We start from the raw sequence: 21951 nt of genomic DNA, 5'->3' as shown, positions 1-21951 counted from the left end.
CGCACGCTTGTGCAAGCTGGGGCACGCTCGTGTGCGCTTCCGCACGCTTGTGCGAGCCGGGGCACGCTCGTGTGCGCTTGCTCAGGCACGCTCACATGAGGCTGTGCGCACGTTGACACGCTTGTGCGGGCACTCGCACATGGCTCACCCACGCGCCCGCCGCGTACATGTGTGGAGTGCCCAGGTGTGGCTGTCCTTGCACACGCGTGTGCCTGCAGCGTGCACCAGCTGAGACCAGACGCACTTGACACAGGGCCCCAGGGTCCCGCGCGGGGGTTTATTTACAAGCGCGGCCAGGCAGCAGCGGGGGGGTGGGGGGGCCCCCTGTCCTATACAGGTATGTACACATCGGTTGCAGCACCCCCGGGGACCCCCACTGCCAGCCCCACGCCTGGGGGCCCCGGCCCCAGGGGGGGTCCCCTCAGCAGCGTGGGGGACAACGATGGGGGTTTGGGGTTTTTTTCAGGGCCGGGGGGTGGGGAGAGGGGACACAAGCGTCCCAAGTGCCACCGGCAAACCACATCCTGAGCCGGGGACAGCCGCGTGTCCCCAGCACCGCGCAGGAAGGAGCCGACCCAGAGTCCGAACGATCCCAGCCGGGGGGCTCCTGCCCCTCTCCTGTCCTTGGGGTGTCCCCACACCCGTGGGTCCTGGATGCTGCCGTCACCTCCTCTGGCCAGCCACCAGTGAACGTCCCCACTTTTGTGCCAGCAGCAGGGTGACACCTGGGGACTGGAGCCCCGCCCTGGGGCACGGTGCATGTCCCTAATCCCACGTCAGCAGCAAGGTGACACGTGCATGTCCCCAACCCTGTGCCAGCAGCAGGGCGACGCTCGGGGACTGGAGCCATCCTGGGGCACGATGCATATCCCCGACCCCGTGCCAGCAGCAGGGTGACGCTCGGGGACCGGAGCCCTGTCCTGGGGCACGGTGCATGTCCCTGACCCCGTGCCAGCAGCAGGGTGACGCTCGGGGACCGGAGCCAGCCCGGTGGGCAGGCAGAGCCGGGGGAGCCACAGGGGGGAACGGGGGTCCCTTGGGTGTCCCCCCCGGCCCTGCCCGGCTCACACCAGGTGCCCGCGGCCATTGATGTAGATGCCATTGGTGGTGGGCTTGGCCTGCAGCATCCCGTTCTCCTGCACAAAGTGGGTCATGGCCTGCTTGATGGGGTCGTCCCCGCCACTGCCGCCACCATCCTCCTCCTCCTCCTTCGGCTCCTTCCCTGCCAGGGTGGGCAGCAGCGGTGCTGCCGGCACCTCTGTCTGCGTCTCGATCTCCCGCACTGTCGAGAGCGTCGAGTAGCTGCGCCCTTCGGGCTCTTCGCTCTGCAGGGACAAGGGACAGGCGTCACTGCGGACGGACGAACCCCCCAGGGACCCTCATGGGGACGGGGCGCTGCCGTGGGGCATAGGGAGGTGCACGAGGGCTCAGCGCACGGGCACGCAAAGGTGCCTGCAGGCGGGAGGGCTTCACACACCCAGCACAGGGGTGTGTCGGGAGCATGCCAGCAGTGGAGGGGACACTCCGGGAGCCACAGCCCTGGGCTGGGTGTGGGGCTGAGCTGGACCCCCACCCCCCTGTGGCACTCACCATGGCGGAGCAGATGCTGGTGCCGCGCAGGCTGTCCCCACGCAGGCTGCCTTGCCGGCTCTCCGCACGCAGCTGCAGCGTCTCCTCCAGCTGAAACAGCCCCATGAGACCCAGCCCCCCACAGCCGGGCCCCCATGCCTCCCACTCCCCGGTCCTCCTGCAACACCCCTACACCCAGCACCCAGGGCACCCCAACACCCGGCACCTGGGGCATTCCAGCATCCTTCACCCCAGGCACCCCAACACCCAGGGCACGCCAAGACCTACCACCTTGGGCACCCCACTGCCCACCACCCCGGGCACCCCACCACCCAGGACACCCCAAGACCCCCTCCCTTGGGCACCCCACCTGGGTGCGTGTGTCGGTGCTGTGGCTGGAGTGCAGGCGGCGGATGGAATTCTCCCGGGTGAGCGTCAGCTCCTCCTCGCTGGGGACACAGTGAGGGACACGCTCAGCACAGGTCCCCCATGTCCCCCCCCACCCCCTGCCCCTCTCCCTGCCTCTTACTACTTCTCGGAGATGCGCTTGGTCTTGCGCTTGTGGTAGAGGGTCATGACAACAACGACAACGACGAGGACGCAGAGCAGGACAGCGGCGATGACGCCCACCACCACCACCGAGGCTGAGACCAGGTCCACCCTGCGCACCTCGTTGTCTGCGGGGACACCCGTGGGGTGGGAAGGCATGGCGGGGGGGGACAAGAAGATGGGGGGTGGATAGACGGAAATAGGAGTATGTGGATGGGTGGGTAAATGCATGAGTATGTGGATGGACGGATGGGTCCATGGGTGGATGGGTGGTTAGATGAACAATGGGTGGAAAGATGGATGGACAGAGGTGCCAGAGGGATGGATGGGCAGATGGATGGGTACATGGATGGATGAGTAGACAGATGAGTAAATGGGTGGGTGGATGAGTAGACGGATGAGTAGACAGACGGGTGGCTGAGGGGACAGATGAGTGTATGGACGGGCACACAGCGGACGAACAAATGGAGAATGAGACACGAAAGGGGGAGGAGGGATGGATGGATGGACAGACAGGTGGGCAGATGGGTGGATGGATGAAGAAATGGAGGGAGAGTTGGGTGGGCAGAGTGGGTGGGGTGGGTGCACGGCTGGACAGCCAAGAGAACAGACAGAAGGATGGATGGGCAGGCAGACAGACGGACAAATGGGTGAAGAGGCAGAGGAGCACCTGGGGAAGGACAGGTGAATGGATGGGTGTAGGAAGAACCTGGGGGGGGACAGACGGACAAGCGGGTGGCAGGAAGGGCAGGCAGGTGGAGGAGAGCCCTGGGATGGACAGACAGATTGGCGCAAGCTGCACCAAACGGCACCCCCCACCCCCCAGGCTCCCACCGGCACCACCCTGGGACCCCCACCCCAATGCCCACCCGCCACCAGTGCACCCACCCCGGCGCCCCCCAGGTGCCCACCTGCCACCCTGCTCTTGATGCTGACGTTGGCTCGCGCCTCCTTGGTGGCCACACGGTTGGAGACGCGGCAGACGTAATCCCCAGCGTCAGCGGCAGCGAGGGGCCGCTGGAAGACGAGGGTGTCCCCCTTCACCCGCACGCCAGCGGGCAGCGGGGCGTTCAGCCTGCGGCACGACAGCACCATCAGCCCCCGGCATGCCCGGGCGGGCGGCAGCAGCGCCGCCGCCATCAAAGCCGGGGCTGCCAGTTCCCACGGCTGACGCCCTGCCCCGGCCCTGGCAGGGCCTGCCCGGGCATGGCACCACCTGCCGCGCTCGCCGCCGCCGCGGCCCTCGGCACAGGCACGCCTGGGCAGGGACACGGGTGGGGACGTGGCGGGGGGGGCACGGCAGGGACACGGGGCAACATGGCAGGGACATGAGCACAGGCAGGGGGGACACAGCAGGGACATGGGATGTGACCAGGACAGGGGCACAGGCAGGGAACATGGCAGGGACACAGGCACAGGCAGGGAACATGGCAGGGGACACTAGCGTGGGCAGGGGAGACACAGCAGGGACATGGGACATGGCAAGGACATAGGCACAGGCAGGGGATGTGGCAGGGGACACACCAGCATGGGCAGGGGGGACACAGCAGGGACACGGGCAGGGCATGCGGCAGGGACATGGGCAGGGGACACAGGAGGGACACGAACATGCTCTGGATGCCTGGCAGGGATAGAGGCACACGGGGACACGGCAGGGACACCAAGTGCATAGGAGGGACAGCAGGGCTGGTGGCCTCACCGTGTCCAGTTGTAGGCGGGCGGGGGGTTGCCATCCCCCAGGCAGGTCAGCGTGGCCCCCTCCATGCCCTCCTGCCACTCCTCCGTGTGCCCCAGCACAGAGGCGTCCGACAGGTCTGGGGACAAGGGGACAGTGAGGGGACAAGCAGGGACAGCTCCCATGGCCTCAGCGCGCTCCCTGGGCCTTTCATCTCCCCAATGTCCCTAAAGTCCTCCATGCAATGTGCCCCACTGCCCTCCATGTCCCCACGCCACCCACAGTCCCCACTCCCCATGCTCTTCATGTCCCCAACACCCTCCACCTCCCCGAGGCCCATTGTGACCTTCAAAGCCCTCCCTGTCCCCAGTGTCCCCGGTGCCCCCCATGATCTCCATGTCTCCAACGCCCCCCATGTCTTCCACATCCCTCAATGTCCCCCATGCCCATTGTCCCCAATGCCCCGTGTCCCCCAACCTTCCGCACGCTCTCCATGTCCCCAACACGCCCACATCCTTCGCCTCTCCCCGCGTCCCCCATTTCCCTCAATGCCCCCCACACCCATCATGTCCCCAACGCCCACTGCATCCCCCATGTCCTCCACATCTTTTAACGCTGCCCATGTCCCCAGTGCCCTCCATGTCCCCAATGCCCCCCCCGCATCCCTCGACACCCCCCGTGCCCCGGTGCCGCACAGGCGACGCTGAGGAGGTGGGTGATCCTCTTCTCGTGGCGCAGCCCGGGGTGGGCCACCACGCAGGTCAGGCTCTTGCCATTCATGCTGCGCCCAGGCACCAGGAAGAACTCGCTGGTGACGGAGGCGGAGCGGGCGTGCGCCGAGCGGCGCGTGGCGTTGGTGCCCCGCACCTCCGTCTCCCAGCGCACCGATGGCACTGGGTTGCCCTCCGCCGTGCACGAGGCCGCCAGCGTCCGGCCCTGCCCCTCCTCCAGTGGTGGCCCCGGGTTCAGGATGGGCAGCGGAGGCACTGCAGGCGGCACCGGCGTCAGACCCGCACTGGTGACACCAGAGCCACTGGCCCGAAACCCCGTCCCCAGCACAGCCGATGGGCGCCTGGTACTGCAGACCCGCCGTGCCCGTCAGGCATTGCTCACCGCCCCACAGCCATCACCCCACCGCTCTGTACCGCCACCCCCGCTGCCCCACGCCCATCACCCACCACCCCGTGCCGAACACTGCTTGCCCACTGCCCCATCACCCCATGCCCACCACCCACCGTCCCATGCCTGCTGCCCCTTGCCCACCACCCTGTGCCCATTGCCCACCGCCCCATACCCAGCTCCCCTTGCCCACCAGCCCATCGCCCCATGCCCACCACCCTGCACCCATCACCCATGCCACCCACCCCTTGCCCACCACCCATCACCCTGTGCCTGCTGCCCATTGCACACCACCCCATGCCCAGCACCCATACCAACCACCCCTTGCCCGCCACCCCACTGCCCACTCCCCACCACCCTGTGCCTGCTGCCCCTTGCCCACCACCCGTGCCCATCACCATTTGTCTGCTGCCCTACAACCATCATCCCATCCTCATCACCCCCCGCCCCATGCCTGCTGCCCCTTGCCCACCACCCCCTCCCCGGGCACTCACCCAGCACCTTGAGGGTGAGCCGCCCCTCAAAGTTGCCCAGGGGGAAGGTGATGAGGTGACACTCGTAATCGCCCTCGTCCCCCTGCACAGCGTTCCTCAGGATGATGGCACCGTCCTCCAGCGCGCCGCCCGCCCGCCGCAGCACCCGCCCAGCGTAGGGCTCCAGCACGTGCTCCCCGTGCTGCTGGTTGAGCACGGCCACCTCGGCGCCCTCCCCCGTCGGGCCCCGCTTCAGCCAGGTCACCTGCACCACCTGCTCCTGCTCCTGCGCCCGGTACCGGCACGGCAGCACCACGTCCTGGCCCAGCACCGCCGTCACGCTGCGCTCCACCTCCACCACCCCGGAGCGGCAGCCTGCGGGCACCCAGGTTGGCACCGTGCGCTCGCTCGGCACACTTGTGCCGCCGCCGCGCGCTCCCCGGGCACACTCGTGCTGGCGCACACTTGTGCTGGCACTCACATCCACGCAGGAACACTTGGGCACACGCTTGCACTCACATCTGTGCAGGAACACTCAGGCACGCTTGTGCACACCTGTGCTGGCACCGACACCCATGCAGGAACACTCCAGCACGCCTGTGCTTGCACACGTCCACACTTGGGCAGGCTTGCACACACTTGTGCTTGCACACACTCACATGTGCTTGAGTGCACTCGTATACATCCAGCCATGCTTGGGGATGCTTGTGCACACTTTGGCACACTCAGAACATGCTTGTGCTTGCACATATCCACACGTTTCTTCAGGCACACTCACACAAGTTTGGGTACCCTTAACCCCACTTACGCACGCTTGCGCTTGCACACACTTGGGTGGACTGACATGCACACAGGCATGCTTGGGCACACTTGCGCACACTCCGGCACGCGTACCCTTGTGCTTCCACATGGCCGTGTGTTTCTCCAGGTGCTCTCACATACACTTGGGGACGCTTGTGCCTGCATGCCTGAGTACACTCACACACTCAGGTACAGTCGCATACGCTTGGGCACGCTCATATAAGCTTGGGTGCACCTGCACACTCGTGCGCACTTGTGTGCTCTGACATTCTCATATACATGCTGATGCACACCGGGGTGCACTTGGGTGTGCTTGCGCATGCTCATGCACACTCAGGCAAGCTTCCGCACACTCATGCACACCTGGATGAGCTCACACACGCTTCAGCACATTTATGCGTGCTCACACACACCTGGACACACTCTGGCACACTTGGGCATGCTCACATGTGCTCATGTCTGCTTAGGCAAGCTTGCACATTTACAGGCATGCTCATGCACACTTGAGCACGCTCCTGCCTGCCAAAGCACACTCGTACACTCTTATGCATGCGTGTACACCTTTGGATGCATTCATGTGTGCTTGGACATGCTCACACACACTCGTGTGCCCATAAGCACCCATGCATGCTTGGGTGTGCTCACGCATGCCCATCATGCTTGAGCACACTTGCACATCCCTGGACACAGTTGTGCACACTCCTGCACGCTCAGGCATGCTTAAACATGCTCATGTATGATGGGGCATCCTTGTGCCAGCAGAGACACGCTCACACACACTTGGGCACGCTCACACGGGCACAGACACACTTGCAGACATACGTGTGCACTTGTGCATGCTCGCACACACACGCTAACATCCACACACGCTTGTGCATGCTCTTACACTCACTCAGGCACCCACAGGCAGGCACATGCACCCCACACTCACCTGTGCTCGGGCACACTTGTGCACACTTGCACACACGCAGACACACTCAGGGCAGCTCATGCTCGCTCTGACGCGCTCACACGTTCCCGGGCGCGCTCCCGTGTGCTGGCCGCGCGTGCAAGGTGGCGGGTGTCGGGGCGGGGCTGGGGCCCACCCAGCCGCTCGGCGACGCCGGGGGAAGCGGCTGGGCCGGCGCGGCCAGAACAACCGGCTGGCGCGGATGCCGGGCGCTGCCGCGGCTTGCGGAGGGCTCCCGCCCCCGCCGGCCCCGGGGCCTCCCCACCGAGCCCCCCGCCGTGCCCGGCCTAATTACATACCACCACCCCACTCCCCCCCCCCGATTAGTCGCCGGATTAATTAAATAATTGCGGCGCTGCCCGGCCCGTGAGTCACAGCCGCGCTGCTCCTGCCCTGCCTCAGTTTCCCCCTGCGTGGCGACGGGGGGCCGGGGGTCCCGGCGGGGTGGGGGCCGTTGCCGTCGGGGCTGGCGGGTGGCCCCCGCCGCGGGGCGTCCCCGCCCAACCGGGCCGAGCGCGTGGGAACGGAGCCGGGAACCGGCTCAACCGGATCCCGCGGCCCCCACGCCCCGGCCGGGCTCGCGCCCGCGGGATCAGCATCGGGGAGGCGGGGGTCCCGGGGGGCGGGGGTCCCGGGGGCTACACGCCCACGCGTGTGCGCGGCCCCGCGTTGCCCCTTGGCACCTGCGGCTGTGCGCACACACAGACGCACACACAGACACACACGCGTGTGCACGCTTGTGCCCCTCGTGAACGCACGCGCGCGTGTGCAGCCCCCCCAGGACACGCGCATTCACGGACACACACACACACACCCCCCCCGCAAAGGGGTCACACGCGCGTCCTTGCCCCACGCGCAGTGCACACGCGTGTGCACGCACACACACCCGGGGGGCCCATAAGCCTGACACCCAGCGATGGGCACGATGCTGCTCCGTGCCCCCGACCCCCCCGAGGTGGGGGGAGGGGGCAGCACCCCCTGCGGTGACGTCACCCAGCCCGTTCCCACGGTTCCTGCACCACTGGGGAAACTGAGGCACGGCACCGGGGGTGAGGCCGGCAGCTGACACCCCCCCCCCCCCCCGCCCCCTTGGGTGCGGCACCCAGCGCGGCACAGCTCGGTGGGGGGGTGCTAGCCCACCCCCCAAAGCGTGGGAGGGAGCGCGGACCCCCCCAGGCAGCCCGGTGTCCCCGCACTGTCCCCAGTGGGCTGTACCGAGTTCCCACGGTGTCGTGTGTGCGTGTCGCGTGTACCCAGAAGGGTCCCCCGCCTAGCTTCCCCGTGGGGGGGGGCACGCGGACGTAGAGGTGCGCGCACACGGACACGCACAAGGGTGCACGCACACGCGTGTGCGGCGCCCACGGCGCAACCCCCGGCACGGCGCGACCCCGGCCGGGCACACGGACGCGCACACGGACGCGCAGACACAGGTGCGCGGAGCCACAGGTGCACACGCGAAAGCACACACGTACACACACGCGTGTGCGCACACACACACACACGCACACACGCGTGTGCGCGCACACACACACACGCACACACGCGTGTGCGCGCACACACACACGCGTGTGCGCACACACACACGCACACACTCCCCCCCGCTCCACCAGTGCACACGCGTGTGCGCCCCGCTTCCCGCGGCCCTGCCCGCTCCCCCCGCCCCGGGACTGCCGGTGCCCCCGGCCGCCCCCGCCCCCCCCCACCCCCCCCAGCCCGGAGCAGCTGGGGCCGGTTCCCCACCCCGCGGTCCTGCTCCCCCCCGCCCCGGTCCGCCCGGCCCCTGCCCGGTGCCGGCCGTGCCTTACCGGTAGCGAGGAGGAGAAGGAAGAGGAGGAGGAAGGGCGTCCCGGGCCGCATCCCGCGGGGGGCCATGCGGACACCTGCGGGTCACGGCGCTGCTCGGCCCCCGGCCAGCACCATCCGTGCCGAACCGGGCGGAACCGGGCCGGACCGGGCGGAACCGGGCTGCACCGGGCCGGACCGGGCAGAACTTTGCCGGGCTGCACCGGGCCGCTCCGGGCCGAACCGGGCCGAACCGGGCGGCTCCGGGCCGAGCGCGGCGGAGGGGCCGGTGTTGCACCGCTCCGAGCCAACACGGGGCGGGGCGGGGCCGGGGGCGGGCGGGGCGGGGCCGGGCGGGGCGGACCGGTCCGGCAGGTCGGGGCAGGGGCGGGGCCGAGGGCGCGGCCTTAAAGTGGCGATGTCAGCGGTGGGGCACACCCCCCGCCCCGCGTCGGGCAGCGGCTCCCGGGTGGCTCCCGGTGACGGCCATCCCCCGCCCCCGTGCCTCCCCGTCACCCTCATGCCCCTCGCGGTCTCCCATTAACCCCTAGACCCCTCCTACTCTGACACCACCCCCCCCCCCCCCCCAGGATGAAACCCCACAAGCATTCCTGTTTCCCCCCAAACCCTGAGCTGGAGGCAGCTGGGAGCTGGCACCGACCCACCCCCCCCCCCCCCGAAAAATCTGGGGTCCCCAAATCCCACAGGGCATCCCGCGAGGGGGAGCATGGCAGTTTATTGGCACAGCAGGATTCAGGGGGTAGTAAAGGGGACAAAACGGGTGGGGGCAGGAGAGCAGGGGGAGCTCAGCCCTGCAGAGACCCGACACAACTCAGCACAGCAGTGCCCCGCACCCCGGCGTGCCCCGACCCGGCTCCTGCGGGGAGGAGGGGGGGTGGCAGCGGGGCCCCCCCAGGTGCCCTCAGGCACCCGCCGCTTCGGAGCTCTCTGGAGACGGGTCCTTGGCAGCAGCACAGAGGTGGAAAAGCCCTGGGGGGAGAGAGAAGGCTGTGGGGCAGCTCAGTGTGGGCCTGGGGGCCCTCCCTGCTGCCCCCCACCCGTGGGTGCCCGTGGTGTGTGGCCAGGCCCGGCCCAGCCCTGCAGAGACCGGGCACAGCTCAGCGCAGCGGTGGCCAGGCCTGGCGGGCACCAGTACCTGCTGAGCCGGTGAGGACGACTGCGACCCAGCCCAGGATGTAGGACCAGGAGAAGCGCCAGGTGGCACGGGTCGGCCCCAGGAGGCTCAGCGTGCCGGCCGTGTACACCGCCAGCCCCAGCAGTGCCAGCAGACCTGCGGGCAGAGGGGACGGGTCGGTGGCACGGGCCAGCCCAGCCTGCGAGGCCCCAGCCGGGCAGGAAGAGACCGGGCACAGCTCAGCGCACCGGTTACTCCCCTGGGGACAGTCCCCGAGGCTCGTGTGCCCCAACCCGCTGCCCCCCAGCCTGTCCCCACTTACCAGCCAGGAGCAGGGTGACACCGGCCCCCCGGGCACGCGCCCGCCGGGCACCACTGGCCACAACAGAGAGCCCCAAGGCGAGGCCGGCAGCGGCGGCGAGCACCGAGAGCAGCATCAGCACCCGCGTGGCTTCCCATAAGGCTGGGGGGACACCGGTGTTGGGGACACTTGGGGGGACAGAGGACCCTGGGCGAGTGCATGCCCAGGACACTGCCCCACACCCTGCCCGCAGAGTCCGGGCACAGCTCAGCACAGTGATCCCCCCCCCCCCCATCCCACCCCACACAGACTGGGCACAGCGCAGCGATGCCTCCCCCTCCTCCCACCCCACAGAGACCAGGCACCGCTCAGCGCACTGATGCCCCCCCATCCCACCCCACACAGACCGGGCACCGCTCAGCACACTGATGCCCCCCCATCCCACCCCACACAGACCGGGCACAGCTCAGCACACTGATGCCCCCCCATCCCACCCCACAGAGACCGGGCACCGCTCAGCGCACTGATGCCCCCCCATCCCACCCCACAGAGACTGGGCACAGCGCACTGATGCCCCCCCATCCCACCCCACAGAGACTGGGCACAGCTCAGCGCACTGATGCCCCCCCATCCCACCCCACACAGACCGGGCACAGCGCACTGATGCCCCCCCATCCCACCCCACACAGACCGGGCACCGCTCAGCGCACTGATGCCCCCCCATCCCACCCCACAGAGACCGGGCACCGCTCAGCACACTGATGCCCCCCCATCCCACCCCACAGAGACCGGGCACCGCTCAGCGCACTGATGCCCCCCCATCCCACCCCACAGAGACCGGGCACAGCTCACCCCAGCCGGTGCCTACCTGGGGTGCTGGGGTGGGGGCGGCAGTGCCCCCCGAGGCAGGTGCGCCACAGCCCGAGGCTGGCGGTGCCACCGGGCGCCCGGCGCTGCAGCCAGAAGTGGGTGGCGGTGGCGGCCAGGAGTAGGGCCAGACCGCTGGCCCCACACAGCAGCCCCCCGCCCGCCGGCATCCCCCTGTGCCGGGGAGGGGCTGTGGGGACTGCTGCCACCTCGGGGGGGGGACCCGGGGGTGGCAGCACCGGGGGACGCAGGGGACAATCATGGGGATATGTCTGGGGGAGGTGGGGGGACCTGGGGGTGGCAGCACCAGGGGGCACAGGGGACAATTGTGGGGACATCTGTGGGAGACATGGGGAAACCTGGGGGTGGCAGCACCAGGGGACACCCATGGGGACATGTCTGGGGAGTGTGGGGGGACCTGAGGGTGGCAGCACCAGGGGATGCAGGGGACACCCATGGGGACATGAAGGGACCCGGAGGCGGCAGCACGAGGCGATGCAAGGGACACCCATGGGGACATCTCTGGGGGATGTGGGGGGAGCCGGGGATGGCACCTCTGGGGACATCAGAGCACTCGTGGGGTGGCACCTTGGGGGACACGGGTGGCTTCTCCAGGGGACACCCAGGGGTGGCACCTCTGGAAGGTGGGTGGGGACACTGGGGACATACACCCCCCCTCCCCGGCACCCACCCCTGGCCACTCACCTGCCTTCAGCACCCGCCAGCTGGGTGTCCCATGGCCTCCTGTCCCTCTGTCCCTCTGGGGTGGGGACAGGGGCCTCTGGGGGGGGGGGGGGGGTTCAAGGCCGCGGGTGCACGTGGCACTGCCATTGTTGGGGACACAATGCGGGGAAAGCTCTGGGTGCTGCTGCCACCCAGGTGCTGACACAGCAGAAGTTTGTCCCCGCCAGCGTCAGCCCCCGGGGTGGCACCACGGGGGGGCAAGAGGCACAGCTGGGGTCCCACCCTGGGTCCCCTCCAGCAGCCAGGGGACACCATGGGCAGCACTGGCTGTGCTGGGGACAGGACACTGGGGACACTGGGGAGATAGGGGACAGGGACACTGGGGACAGGACACTAAAGACATGGGGGACATCGGGAACATGGCAGACACTGGGGAGACCAGGGATGGGGACACTGGGGACATGGGGGACACTGGGGTTGGGGGGGAAAACCAGGGAGAAGGACACTGTGGACATGGGAGACACTGGGGACACCAGGGCAGGGGCACTGGGGACACTGGGGACAGGGCCACTGGAGACACGGGGAGTGTGAGGCCTGGGGGGTGGCGAAGGAGGTGCCAGCTGGGGCTGTCCGCTGGTGCCACCATCTGGGTGGCACACACAGGGGGGCACATGTGCTGCACACAGCGTCCCTGTGCACGCGCTGAGGCACAAACCCTCAGCACCCCCCCCACATGTGTGTGCACACCCCTGCACACATGTGCACACCCTTTGCACACACACCCCATGCACACACAGATGCACGTCCCTGCGCACATGCGTGTGCACACACACACTCACGCCTGTGCCTGTGCGCGCAACCCCCGCAGCCTCACCCACCCCCGCACGCTCACATGCACACTCACAGGCTCACAGGCACACACACACGTGCGCACACGTGTGCACAGGCACACGCGCTCCCCGGCTCACAGGCTGTGGGCCAGCGGCAGCAGCAGGAGGAGGCTGAGGCCAAAGTCGCTGAGGGGGGGGGACCCGGAGCAGGAGGGGCTGCAGCGGGCACCTGTGGAAAGGGGGGGGGTTGCCACTGGGCTGACACCAGGGTGAGGGGCTCCCACCGCCCCGCGGGCGGGTGAGGGGCTCCCGCCATCCCCAACACCAGAGCAAGGGGCTCCCGCTGCCCTGAGAGCGGAATGAGGGGCTCCCACTGTCCCCCCCACCCCAAGGGCAGGGTGAGGGGCTCCCCCCATCCCCAATGCCAGGGTGAGGGGCTCCCCCCTGCCCTAAGACCGGGGTGAGGAGTTCCCGCCGTCCCCCCAGCAGGGTGAGGGGCTCCCCCCGCCCCAAGGCCGAGGTGAGGGGCTCCCCACGCCCCCCACCCGCCCCGATGCCAGGGTGAGGGGTTCCCTTCTACTTGAAGGCAGGGTGAGGGGCTCCCTCCGTCCCTCCCCCCCGCCCCGACGCCAGGGTGAGGGGCTCCCCCCGCGCCCCCCCCGCCCCGACGCCAGGGTGAGGGGCTCACCGCCGCCCCAAGGCCGAGGTGAGGGGCTCCCCACGCCCCCCACCCGCCCCGATGCCAGGGTGAGGGGTTCCCTTCTACTTGAAGGCAGGGTGAGGGGCTCCCCGCGCCCCCCCCTGCCCCGACGCCAGGGTGAGGGGCTCCCCGCGCCCCCCCCCGCCCCGACGCCAGGGTGAGGGGCTCCCCCCGCCCCCCCCCCGCCCCGACGCCAGGGTGAGGGGCCCCCCGCGCCCCCCCCCGCCCCGACGCCAGGGTGAGGGGCTCCCCCCGCCCCCCCCCGCCCCGACGCCAGGGTGAGGGGCTCACCGCCGCCCAGCCGCAGCTCCACCTCGCCGCAGGCGCAGTCCCGCTCGCCCACCAGCAGGCAGCTGTAGGTCCCGGCGTCCCCGTCCCGCAGGCGCCGCAGCACCAGCCCCCCCGCGCCCCCCCCGGCCGCCGGCAGCTCGGCGCGCCCGCCGTACCGGGGGTCGCAGCGGGGGCGGCCGCGGGGGCGGCTGCAGACGGCGGCCCCGGCCCCCCCGGGCGCCCCCTCGAAGCGCCAGTGCGTGGCCAGCAGCCGGCCCAGGGGGGCTCCTGCCACCGGGCACCCCAGGGTGACGGCGGCGCCCAGCGTGCCGTTGGCCTGCGCCCGGCCCCGGTGGGGGCTGCGGCACGGCCGGCAGCCCTCGGGGGTGTCCCCGCGGCGGGGGGGCGGCGCCGGGGGGCCTGGGGACAAGGAGGGGGGGGGGTGTGTGTCAGTGGCACCGGCACCCGCCCGTGGTGCGGCCAGAGGGGGGACCCGAGGACCGCCACCGTCCCGTGGCCGTGGGGACCCTGCTGCGGGGGCCGGGGACTCGCCGCTGTGGGACCCCCGGGGCCGTTACCGGCACGGCTCGCGGAAGGGACCGAGACAGGGACCGGGACGGGGACACGGGCGTGGGAAGGGACCGGGACCGGGACGGGGACACGGGCGTGGGAAGGGACCGGGACAGGGACACAGGCGTGGAAAGGGAACGGGACGGGGACGGGGACACGGGCGTGGGAAGGGACCGGGACAGGGACACGGGCGTGGAAAGGGACCGGGACGGGGACGGGGACACGGGCGTGGGAAGGGACCGGGACCGGGACGGGGACATCTCTTCCCCCGGCCCCCAGCCCCGCCGTCTCCCGCAGCCCCCCGCTGCTGCCGGTGCCCCGACACCCCTCGGCACCCCCCGGACCCCCGGCACCCCCTGGACTCCCGGCACCTCCCGGCCCGCCCACGCCTCCGGACCCCCGGCACACCCCGGACCCCCCAACACCCCCCGGCATCCCCCGGCACCCCTCCGGACCCCCGGCACGTCCCGGCCCGCCTGCGCCTCCCGGACCCCGGCCCCTCCAGCCCCCTCGGGCCCCCCCAGCACCCCCGGACCCTCCGAGCGGGACCCACCGGGGGGCAGCAGGGCCGAGCCCAGCCCCAGGGGCAGCAGCAGGACCCACATCTCGGGGCGGCGGCTCCGGCGGGGGGGGCGGGGGCGGGACGGGGCAGAGGAGGAGGCGGACGAGGGCGGCACCGGGGGGGGGGGGACGACACACGACACAGGACCCCCCCGGGGCGTGGGGCGAACCCGGAGAGACTCTGCCAGCTCCGGCGGGGGGACACAAATAGGGACCCCCCTACTGCCCCAAGAGGGACCAATCCTGCCACGTGGCGGACGGCACCGTCCCGATATCTGCCTCGGTGGCCCCCAAATGCACCCACTGTGCATCCTCCCCTCCCCGAGTCCCTGTGTTGTGTCCCCCCCTTGTCACAGCAGTTCTGGCCTGGGGGGATCACCGTCACCCCCAAGTCCCACCACTGCCCACCCAGAGTGCCCCACACATGCACCAAATCCCCCAGGTCTCAGCCGGGGGAAAGGTGGCTCCTTGCCAGGGGGCAGCTGAACCCCCAAACCATCGTGCCAACCCCCCCAAAAATCCCCCCAGGGCCCAAAGGTGCTGCCCCCCTCAACCGCCTCGGCTTTCCTCCTCTGTCCTTCCCAGGCTGGAGCAGGAAAAGCCGCCCCCCCCCCCCCCCCGGGCCCCCCCCGGCAAGGATCTGGTGCCAGCACCCGGCAGGTGGGGGGGGACAGGGGGACACCCGATGCTCCCATTCACCACAGGGAAACCACACCTGGAGAATGAGCAATGCCTCAGGCCCTTTACTGGGTGGCTGGGGGGTCCCAGGGGGATCCCCCCATCCCGCACCCCCACCTTTCCTGCCCCCGCCTCAGTCCTCCAGGTTGCGGAAAGCCGTCTGCATCTCCTCATTGAGCTGGGCGAAGGCTGCCGTGATGTTGGCTTCTCCATCCTTCACGGGGTCCTGGGGACATGTGGCACGCGGTGGCATCACCCACCACCACCGGGGGTCACAGCCCCCCCCTGACACCCACCTTGAACTTCATGGCGCTCAGCTTGTAGAGGATGTCCCCCAGGCTCTCGCGGATGGTGGCCCAGGTGACGCGGCGCTCGCCCGGCGCGGTGGCCTCCACAGCATGCCGTGCCAGCTCATAGAAGGTGACCATGTTGTGCAGCATCCCCACGGTCTTGTAGAAGGGGCAGAACCTGGGGGGTGAGTGGGGGTCAGGGAGGGTCAGGGCTGGGGCTTTGGGGCTGGGGGGCTGGTGGTACCTGTCGTAGGAGGAGTAGCCGTTCTGCTGGAGGAAGTCATCCTTGAGGAGCTTGGCCACCTCCAGCGTCACCTTGTCAGCCTCAGCGAGGGACGCCTGCAGGGGGGCGGGTCCGGGGTGTTCCTATCCCCATTCCCATCCCATTCCATATCCCATATCCCCATCCACTTCCCCATGCCTATCCATTATGTCCCTACCCCCTCCCATCCCGTATCCCCATCCTCATCTCCACCCCCAACAGAATTCCAGCCATATCCCCCATCCCACACCCATCACATCACATCCCCGTCCCATATCCCCATCCCTGTCCCTACAATTCCATCCCAAATCCTCCATCCCATATCCCATACCCCATCTCATCCCATCCTCATCGCCTATCCTCCATCCCATATCCTCATCCCATCTCCATCCCATATCTCCATCCCACATCCCATATCCCCATCCCATCTCCATCCCATATCTCCATCCCACATCCCATATCCCCATCCCATCTCCATCCCACATCCCATATCCCCATCCCACCTCCGTCCCACATCCCCATCCCACGCCTGTCCCGTATCTCCACTCCATCTCCATCCCATAGCTCCATCCAATCTTATCCCATATCCCCCATCCCTGTCCCCTGTCCCAATCCCATATCCCCATCCCACATCCCAGCCTGTCCCCACCCTGGGACACCGCGTCCCACCTTGCCGACCAGCTGGACGATCTCGGCCAGCTCCTCCTCCTCCTGCAGGATCTCCCTGGCGCGGCGGCGCAGGGCAGGGAACTCGGGGTGCAGCCCCTCGTAGTGGGGCTCCAGCGCCCGCAGGTACCGGCTGTAGCTGATCAGCCAGTTGACGGAGGGGAAGTGCTTGCGCTGCGCCAGCTTCTTGTCCAGCCCCCAGAACACCTGGGGGGACACGGGGGGTCAGGGGGGGCCGCGCTGGGATGGGGGGAACCCCAGTGTGCACCAGTCACCTGCACGATGCTCAGCGTGGCCGAGGTGACAGGGTCTGAGAAGTCCCCTCCTGGCGGGGACACGCTGCAGGGGACAGCGAGCGGGGGGCTCAGTGGGGTGCCTAGGCGGGGGTCCCCCCTGCCAGCCCCCCGCACTCACGCGCCAATGATGCTGACACTGCCCTGGCGGGCCGGGGACCCCAGGCACCGCGCTCGCCCCGCGCGCTCGTAGAAGGAGGCCAGACGGGCGCCCAGGTACGCCGGGTAGCCGCTGTCTGTGGGAAGCGTGGCATCACCGGGGGGGGAGCAGAGCCCCTCACCGTGGCCTCAGGGCTGGGAGAGGGGCGAGGGGTTCCTCCCGCCGCACCCTGGCACTGGAGCTCACCCGCCGGCATCTCAGCCAAGCGCCCCGAGATCTCACGCAGCGCCTCGGCCCAGCGGGACGTGGAGTCGGCCATCATGCTGACGTGGTAGCCCATGTCGCGGAAATACTCGGAAAGCGTGATGCCTGCGCCGGCAGCACATGGCTCGCACGCTCGCCGTGCACCCCGGTGAGCTCGTGGCTGCCTGCGCGTGCCCACCTGTGCCACGTGGCCAGGTACACGAGCAGCCTCGCGGCACGCGTGCACATGTGTGCACGCTCACACAAGCCCGTGCACACTCACACGTGCCCGTGCACGCTCACACGTGCCACCAACCCCCTTGCCATGGTGGTCCCCGGCTCACCGGTGTAGATAGAGGCTTCACGGGCAGCCACCGGCATGTTGGAGGTGTTGGCCACCAGCGTCGTGCGCTTCATGATGGTCTCTGTCCTCCCGTCCACCTCCATGGTGAGCTGGGGGCGACACCGCCATCACCACCCAGCCACTGGCCCCGTGTCACCCCAGCACTGTGCCGCCCGTCCCCACCTCGGGGAAGTCCCGCAGGACCTCAGACATCTCGTTGCCGCGCTCGCCGCAGCCCACGTAGACGATGACGTCGCTGTTGGAGTACTTGGACAGGGACTGGGAGATGACGGTTTTGCCACAGCCAAAGGCACCCGGGATGGCCGTAGTGCCACCCTGCACGCACCTGGGGATGGGGACGCGTGGGGACAGCTGAGACCGACAGCTGTGGAGGGGGACGGTCCCTCCCCCTGCCCACTACATCCCCATGGAGGCAGGAGGGACCCCCGTCCCCATCCCTGTCTCTGTCCCTCCTGAGGACTGTCTGCAGTGAGTGTGACTGCACCAGTGTCCCCCCCCATCCCCTTTTTCCACAGCAGGGCTGTCCCCACCCCTGTCCCCAGCCCCAACCCCACCTGTGTTCCTAGCCCTGTGCCAGTCCCCCATCCTTGTCCCTTATTCTCATCTCCAGCCCCATCCCCACTTCCATCCCTGTCCCACATCACCATCCCGTGTCCCCCTCCCTGTCCCAGTCCCCATCTCCAGCTCTACCTCCATCCCTACCCCTGTCCCCAACCCTGTCCCTGTCCCCCTCCCTGTCCCCAGTTCCCCCCTCCAGCTCTATCTCCGTCCCCATCCCTGTCCCCATCCCCTCTCCCTGTCCCCAGTTCCCACCTCCAGCTCTATCTCCGTCCCTGTCCCTGTCCCCATCCTTGTCCCTGTCTCTGTCCCCCACTCCTGCCCCCCACTCCTGCCCGTGTCCCGGTGCCTACGGGAAGAGGGCGTCCAGCACCCGCTGGCCCGTCAGCAGTGGGTGATTTGCTGGCAGCTTCTCGGCCACGGGCCGGGTCTGTCTGACAGGCCAGACCTGTAGCATGCTCAGCCTCTCCGCGCTGCCCTGGAAGTCCAGCTCCAGCACCACATCCTGCGGGACACAAGGGACAGGACAGGCAGCGGTGACAGGGGACACCCACCACCCCGACACCCACCACATGGCACCCACCACCCACCTTACCGAGACCCCGTAGTGCCCGGGGGGCGCGATGTAGGTGACGGTGCCCCGGCTGCGCGGTGGCACCATGATCTTGTGCTGGATGAGTGAGTTCTCAGCCACCGTCCCGTAGATGTCACCGCCGGTGATGTGGCTCCCAACCTGGTGTGGGGCGAGGGTGGCCATGAGGATGCGGGATCCCAGCGGCGGTGCTGGGAGAAGGGGTGTCCCTGCATCCCTGGGATGCACGTGGGGACACGCACCCGGATGTCCTTGCTGGGGACGAAGTCCCAGGAGAGGTGGCGCGGCAGCGCGGGGACGCTGGTGCCCCGCGGGATGTAGATGCTGCGGGTGAGCTGGGCGATGTCCCGCAGCGGGCGCTGGATCCCGTCGAAGATGGAGCCCAGGATGCCGGGCCCCAGCTCCACTGAGAGCGGCTTCCCTGTGCGCAGCACCGGGTCCCCCACCTGCACCCCCGCTGCCCCCGCGCTCAGGAAAGGCCACCAGCCAGGCAGGGACAGAGACGGGCACCAGAGGGGACAGGGAGGGGACAGGGGGGCCAGGACAGGATGGAGGGACGAGGGAATGGAGGGGACAGCGAGGGGATGGGACATGGCAGGGGACAGAGGGAACAGGACAGAGTAGGGGGGCAGGGAAGGGCCAGGAGGGCTGGGGGGGCCAGGGAGGTGACAGGGGACGATGGCAGGGACAGGGCGGGGGGACCAGAGGGCCAGGGGTAGGTGGGGAGGGGGATGGGAGGGCCAGGGGAGGACAGGAGGTGGCGGGGCCGGGGGAGGCAGTGCTGGCAGGATACAGGTCTCCTCGTACACCTGGAGCGTGGCCATGTCCCCCTCCAGCCGGATGATCTCCCCCACCAGCTCCGCGTGCCCCACACGCACCAGCTCGTACATGGCCGCCCCCGCCATGCGGGTGGCCGTCACCACTGCGGGGACACGTCACCATCATCCCCACCTGGCCCCAACCTCCCCACCGGGGTCCTGGGCCCCTCCCCACAGCCTGCCCCGGGGGTCCTCAATCCCCCCTCCACAGCCTGCCCTTGGAGGTCCCCTGTCCCCTCCCCAGGCCCTGCTTTGGGGACAAGGCGGCTGTTGGGGTCCCCCTGTCCCTGCAGCGGTACCGGGCCCCGAGACTCCATGGACGAAGCCCAGCAGACTCTCCCGCTCGGCCTCCGCCAGCCGTGGTCCCCTGGCCCCCTCCATGGCATCTCCTGCCAGCCCCGGTGTCACCCGCATTATATGGGGCCGGCAGCCGCGGGGAACCGGCCAGGCCTGGCAGCGGGTGACGCTGTGTACAGTCAACAACCCCGCGTCCCCTCCCATCCCCCACCGCGCCCCAGGTGCCACACGCCGGCACACACCGGCACACACCGACCTCTGCCTCGCTCAGGGTGACAGTGACACCCTCCCTCCCCGGTGCCAACCACCGGGCCGCCCCCTTGGCTGCATGCGCTGGGGTCCCTGCCTCCTTGCTGCATCCCCTGTCCTTGCCTTTCAGGTTGTGCCCCCTCTGTGACACCCATCACCCCAGTTCTAGCCTGCTGCAGAGTTTCAGGCGCTGGGGTGTGTGTGTTTCTCCTCCCCTGAAGCCCTGCACGAGGCTGTGGCAGCAGCTCCAGCACTGGCTGCGATCCCATGGCTGCTGGCGGGGGGACCAGGGGGTGCCCCCACCCAAGCCAGGCTGGTGGCCCCCACCCCCAGGGAATCAGCACGGAGCATTTTCAGTGGCCAGAGCAAGAAAACAGCAGCCAAGGCCAGCACAAGCCACCACTTGCCCCTGCCCGATGTGCCACTTTCCTCCAGGGAGGGGACCAGTGTCACTGGGTCACCCTGTGGCGAGCCAAGCCGAGGGTCTGGCCCTGTTCTGGCCTCCCCTGGGGCCGCACTCCCCTTTCCTGCCCCCCCACCCCCTCCAGGCCGGAGCCTGGGAAGCAGCAGCCACCCTCGTGCCCATGCTTGGCCCGTGACCAAAGGAAAGAAAAAAGACATTTATTTAACAAAAACATGACACAAGCAACACTAAAGGACAGCGGGGTGAGCAGGGGAGCTAGGAGACCAGGACACCGGCTGAGCTGCCCTTGGCCCCCGCCCCCTCGGCCCCCTCCTTGGGGGGCTGCTTAGGGTCGTCCTCCCCCACCAAGCGAATGTTGTGCTTCTCCCGAAACTCGTTCAGCTCCCGGCCCTTCGCCTGCAGCTGCTGGTTCAGCGTCTCGATGATTTTGCTGATCTGAGGAAAAGCAGGAATGTGCAAGGGGGAAGCGGGGTCAGGAAGAAGCACAGGGAAGGGGCTGGGGGGGCCGGGGGGCCCGGGGCCGCCCCTCACCTGCTCCTTGTTGTTCTCCAGGGCTGGCAGCACCTCCTTGACTGTGCGCTCCACCAAGATGCCGCCCACCATGCGGTAACACTTACGTGTGGGGTCCACCTCCCGCAGCGTCTCGATGACCAGGCTGGGAGGAAGAGGAGAGTGAGGTGGCAAAGGCGCTGGCGGCCCAGACCCCACCCGGCCCCCTCCCCACCCCACCCCACCCCACCTGTGCTCGTTCAGCTCCAGCTCCAGCTCGGCCGCCTTCGAGGCCAGGCCCCGCTGCTCCTGCCGCAGGCGGTTGAACCGGGCCACCACCTGTGCAGACAGGGACGGTGACGGGGCTGGGACCCCCCCCGGTGGCAGTGACACCCCCCCTCCCCACTGCAGGGGCCTGCCTCGGACCTCCCTGGTGCCTGGCACCTCCCTGGTACCCGGGAACACCCCCCCGCTGCCAAGGCACTGCCCAAGCCACCCCCCCCAGGCCAGGGGACCCCCCCGCAGCCAAGGCCCTGCCCAGGCCCTCTGGTGCCAGGGATCCCCCACACACCTGCCAGGGCCCTGCCCGGGCGCCCCCCCAGTTCCCAAGGCCCCAGGCCCGGGCCCCCCACCGCTTCCCGGCCCGGACCTGCTCCGCTGTCAGCGCCTTCCCACCAGGCGCTGCCGCCGGCCGCCCCTTCGTGCTGTCCGCCATCTTCCCCCACCTTCCCGCGCCATAGACCCGCCCCTTCCGGGCCTGGCCGGAAACGGGGCGGGGCCCGGCCTGGCGCCA

General features: G+C 69.2%; 4 protein-coding genes across 5 annotated transcripts; all 4 read right to left on the bottom strand.

The window, feature by feature from the left end:
- Positions 1–230: 230 nt before the first annotated feature.
- NECTIN4 (nectin cell adhesion molecule 4) lies at positions 231–14882 on the bottom strand. Of its 2 annotated transcripts, none has more exons than XM_055697149.1 (9): positions 14828–14882; positions 5407–5760; positions 4489–4779; positions 3818–3932; positions 3030–3193; positions 2099–2246; positions 1940–2018; positions 1591–1680; positions 231–1325 (listed from the first exon to the last, which is right to left on the bottom strand). In XM_055697149.1, exons 1-9 carry the CDS (start codon positions 14877–14879, stop codon positions 1065–1067), a joined length of 1554 nt encoding a protein of 517 aa, XP_055553124.1. In that variant the 5' UTR covers positions 14880–14882; the 3' UTR covers positions 231–1064. The 2 variants fall into 2 exon arrangements, with proteins under 2 accessions (XP_055553124.1, XP_055553123.1); XM_055697148.1 differs by lacking the exon at positions 14828–14882 and adding an exon at positions 8941–9218.
- Positions 9653–10563, bottom strand: LOC129734303 (lens fiber membrane intrinsic protein-like). The gene is made up of 3 exons (XM_055697150.1): positions 10375–10563; positions 10074–10208; positions 9653–9907 (listed from the first exon to the last, which is right to left on the bottom strand). The coding sequence occupies exons 1-3, from the start codon at positions 10487–10489 to the stop codon at positions 9840–9842; spliced, it is 318 nt and encodes a 105-aa protein (XP_055553125.1). The 5' UTR covers positions 10490–10563; the 3' UTR covers positions 9653–9839.
- Positions 14883–15577: 695 nt separating the features above from the next.
- LOC102060150 (V-type proton ATPase catalytic subunit A-like) lies at positions 15578–20089 on the bottom strand. The gene is made up of 14 exons (XM_055697002.1): positions 19999–20089; positions 19675–19803; positions 19124–19338; positions 18885–19022; positions 18643–18794; positions 17894–18056; positions 17712–17820; positions 17371–17493; positions 17146–17260; positions 17007–17070; positions 16735–16938; positions 16048–16142; positions 15810–15981; positions 15578–15739 (listed from the first exon to the last, which is right to left on the bottom strand). The coding sequence occupies exons 1-14, from the start codon at positions 20078–20080 to the stop codon at positions 15647–15649; spliced, it is 1854 nt and encodes a 617-aa protein (XP_055552977.1). The 5' UTR covers positions 20081–20089; the 3' UTR covers positions 15578–15646.
- Positions 20090–20850: 761 nt separating this feature from the next.
- On the bottom strand, positions 20851–21906 carry PFDN2 (prefoldin subunit 2). The gene is made up of 4 exons (XM_055696943.1): positions 21808–21906; positions 21409–21497; positions 21201–21324; positions 20851–21104 (listed from the first exon to the last, which is right to left on the bottom strand). Exons 1-4 carry the CDS (start codon positions 21871–21873, stop codon positions 20925–20927), a joined length of 459 nt encoding a protein of 152 aa, XP_055552918.1. The 5' UTR covers positions 21874–21906; the 3' UTR covers positions 20851–20924.
- Between the last annotated feature and the right edge of the window lie 45 nt (positions 21907–21951).

The sequence above is a fragment of the Falco cherrug genome, chromosome 19 (assembly GCF_023634085.1).
Source record: "Falco cherrug isolate bFalChe1 chromosome 19, bFalChe1.pri, whole genome shotgun sequence".
In the NCBI taxonomy this organism is placed as follows: domain Eukaryota; kingdom Metazoa; phylum Chordata; class Aves; order Falconiformes; family Falconidae; genus Falco; species Falco cherrug.
The sequence above is the reverse complement of the archived record's forward strand: the minus strand, read 5'-3'. Positions and strand labels throughout refer to the sequence as shown.

Bases quoted from the DNA above. Each gene is read 5' to 3' on its own strand.
- LOC102060150 (XM_055697002.1), bottom strand. From the start codon at position 20,080: ATGGAGGGGGCCAGGGGACCACGGCTGGCGGAGGCCGAGCGGGAGAGT. The intron at 19,339-19,674 runs GTATCCTGCCAG...GCGCGGGGGCAG, and splicing joins CCAGGTGTACGAGGAGACCT to CGGGGGTGCAGGTGGGGGAC. The intron at 17,261-17,370 runs GTGAGCTCCAGT...CGCTTCCCACAG, and splicing joins CTTGGCTGAGATGCCGGCGG to ACAGCGGCTACCCGGCGTAC.
- LOC129734303 (XM_055697150.1), bottom strand. From the start codon at position 10,489: ATGCTGCTCTCGGTGCTCGCCGCCGCTGCCGGCCTCGCCTTGGGGCTC. The intron at 10,209-10,374 runs GTAAGTGGGGAC...CTCTGCCCGCAG, and splicing joins TGTCACCCTGCTCCTGGCTG to GTCTGCTGGCACTGCTGGGG. The intron at 9,908-10,073 runs GTACTGGTGCCC...CTCTCCCCCCAG, and splicing joins CGTCCTCACCGGCTCAGCAG to GGCTTTTCCACCTCTGTGCT.
- NECTIN4 (XM_055697148.1), bottom strand. From the start codon at position 9,007: ATGGCCCCCCGCGGGATGCGGCCCGGGACGCCCTTCCTCCTCCTCTTC. The intron at 2,247-3,029 runs GTGGGCACCTGG...GTGTCCCCGCAG, and splicing joins CATCAAGAGCAGGGTGGCAG to ACAACGAGGTGCGCAGGGTG. The intron at 2,019-2,098 runs GTAAGAGGCAGG...CTGTGTCCCCAG, and splicing joins AAGCGCATCTCCGAGAAGTA to CGAGGAGGAGCTGACGCTCA.
- PFDN2 (XM_055696943.1), bottom strand. From the start codon at position 21,873: ATGGCGGACAGCACGAAGGGGCGGCCGGCGGCAGCGCCTGGTGGGAAG. The intron at 21,498-21,807 runs GTCCGGGCCGGG...CTGTCTGCACAG, and splicing joins AGGCGCTGACAGCGGAGCAG to GTGGTGGCCCGGTTCAACCG. The intron at 21,325-21,408 runs GTGGGGTGGGGT...TCTTCCTCCCAG, and splicing joins CTGGAGCTGAACGAGCACAG to CCTGGTCATCGAGACGCTGC.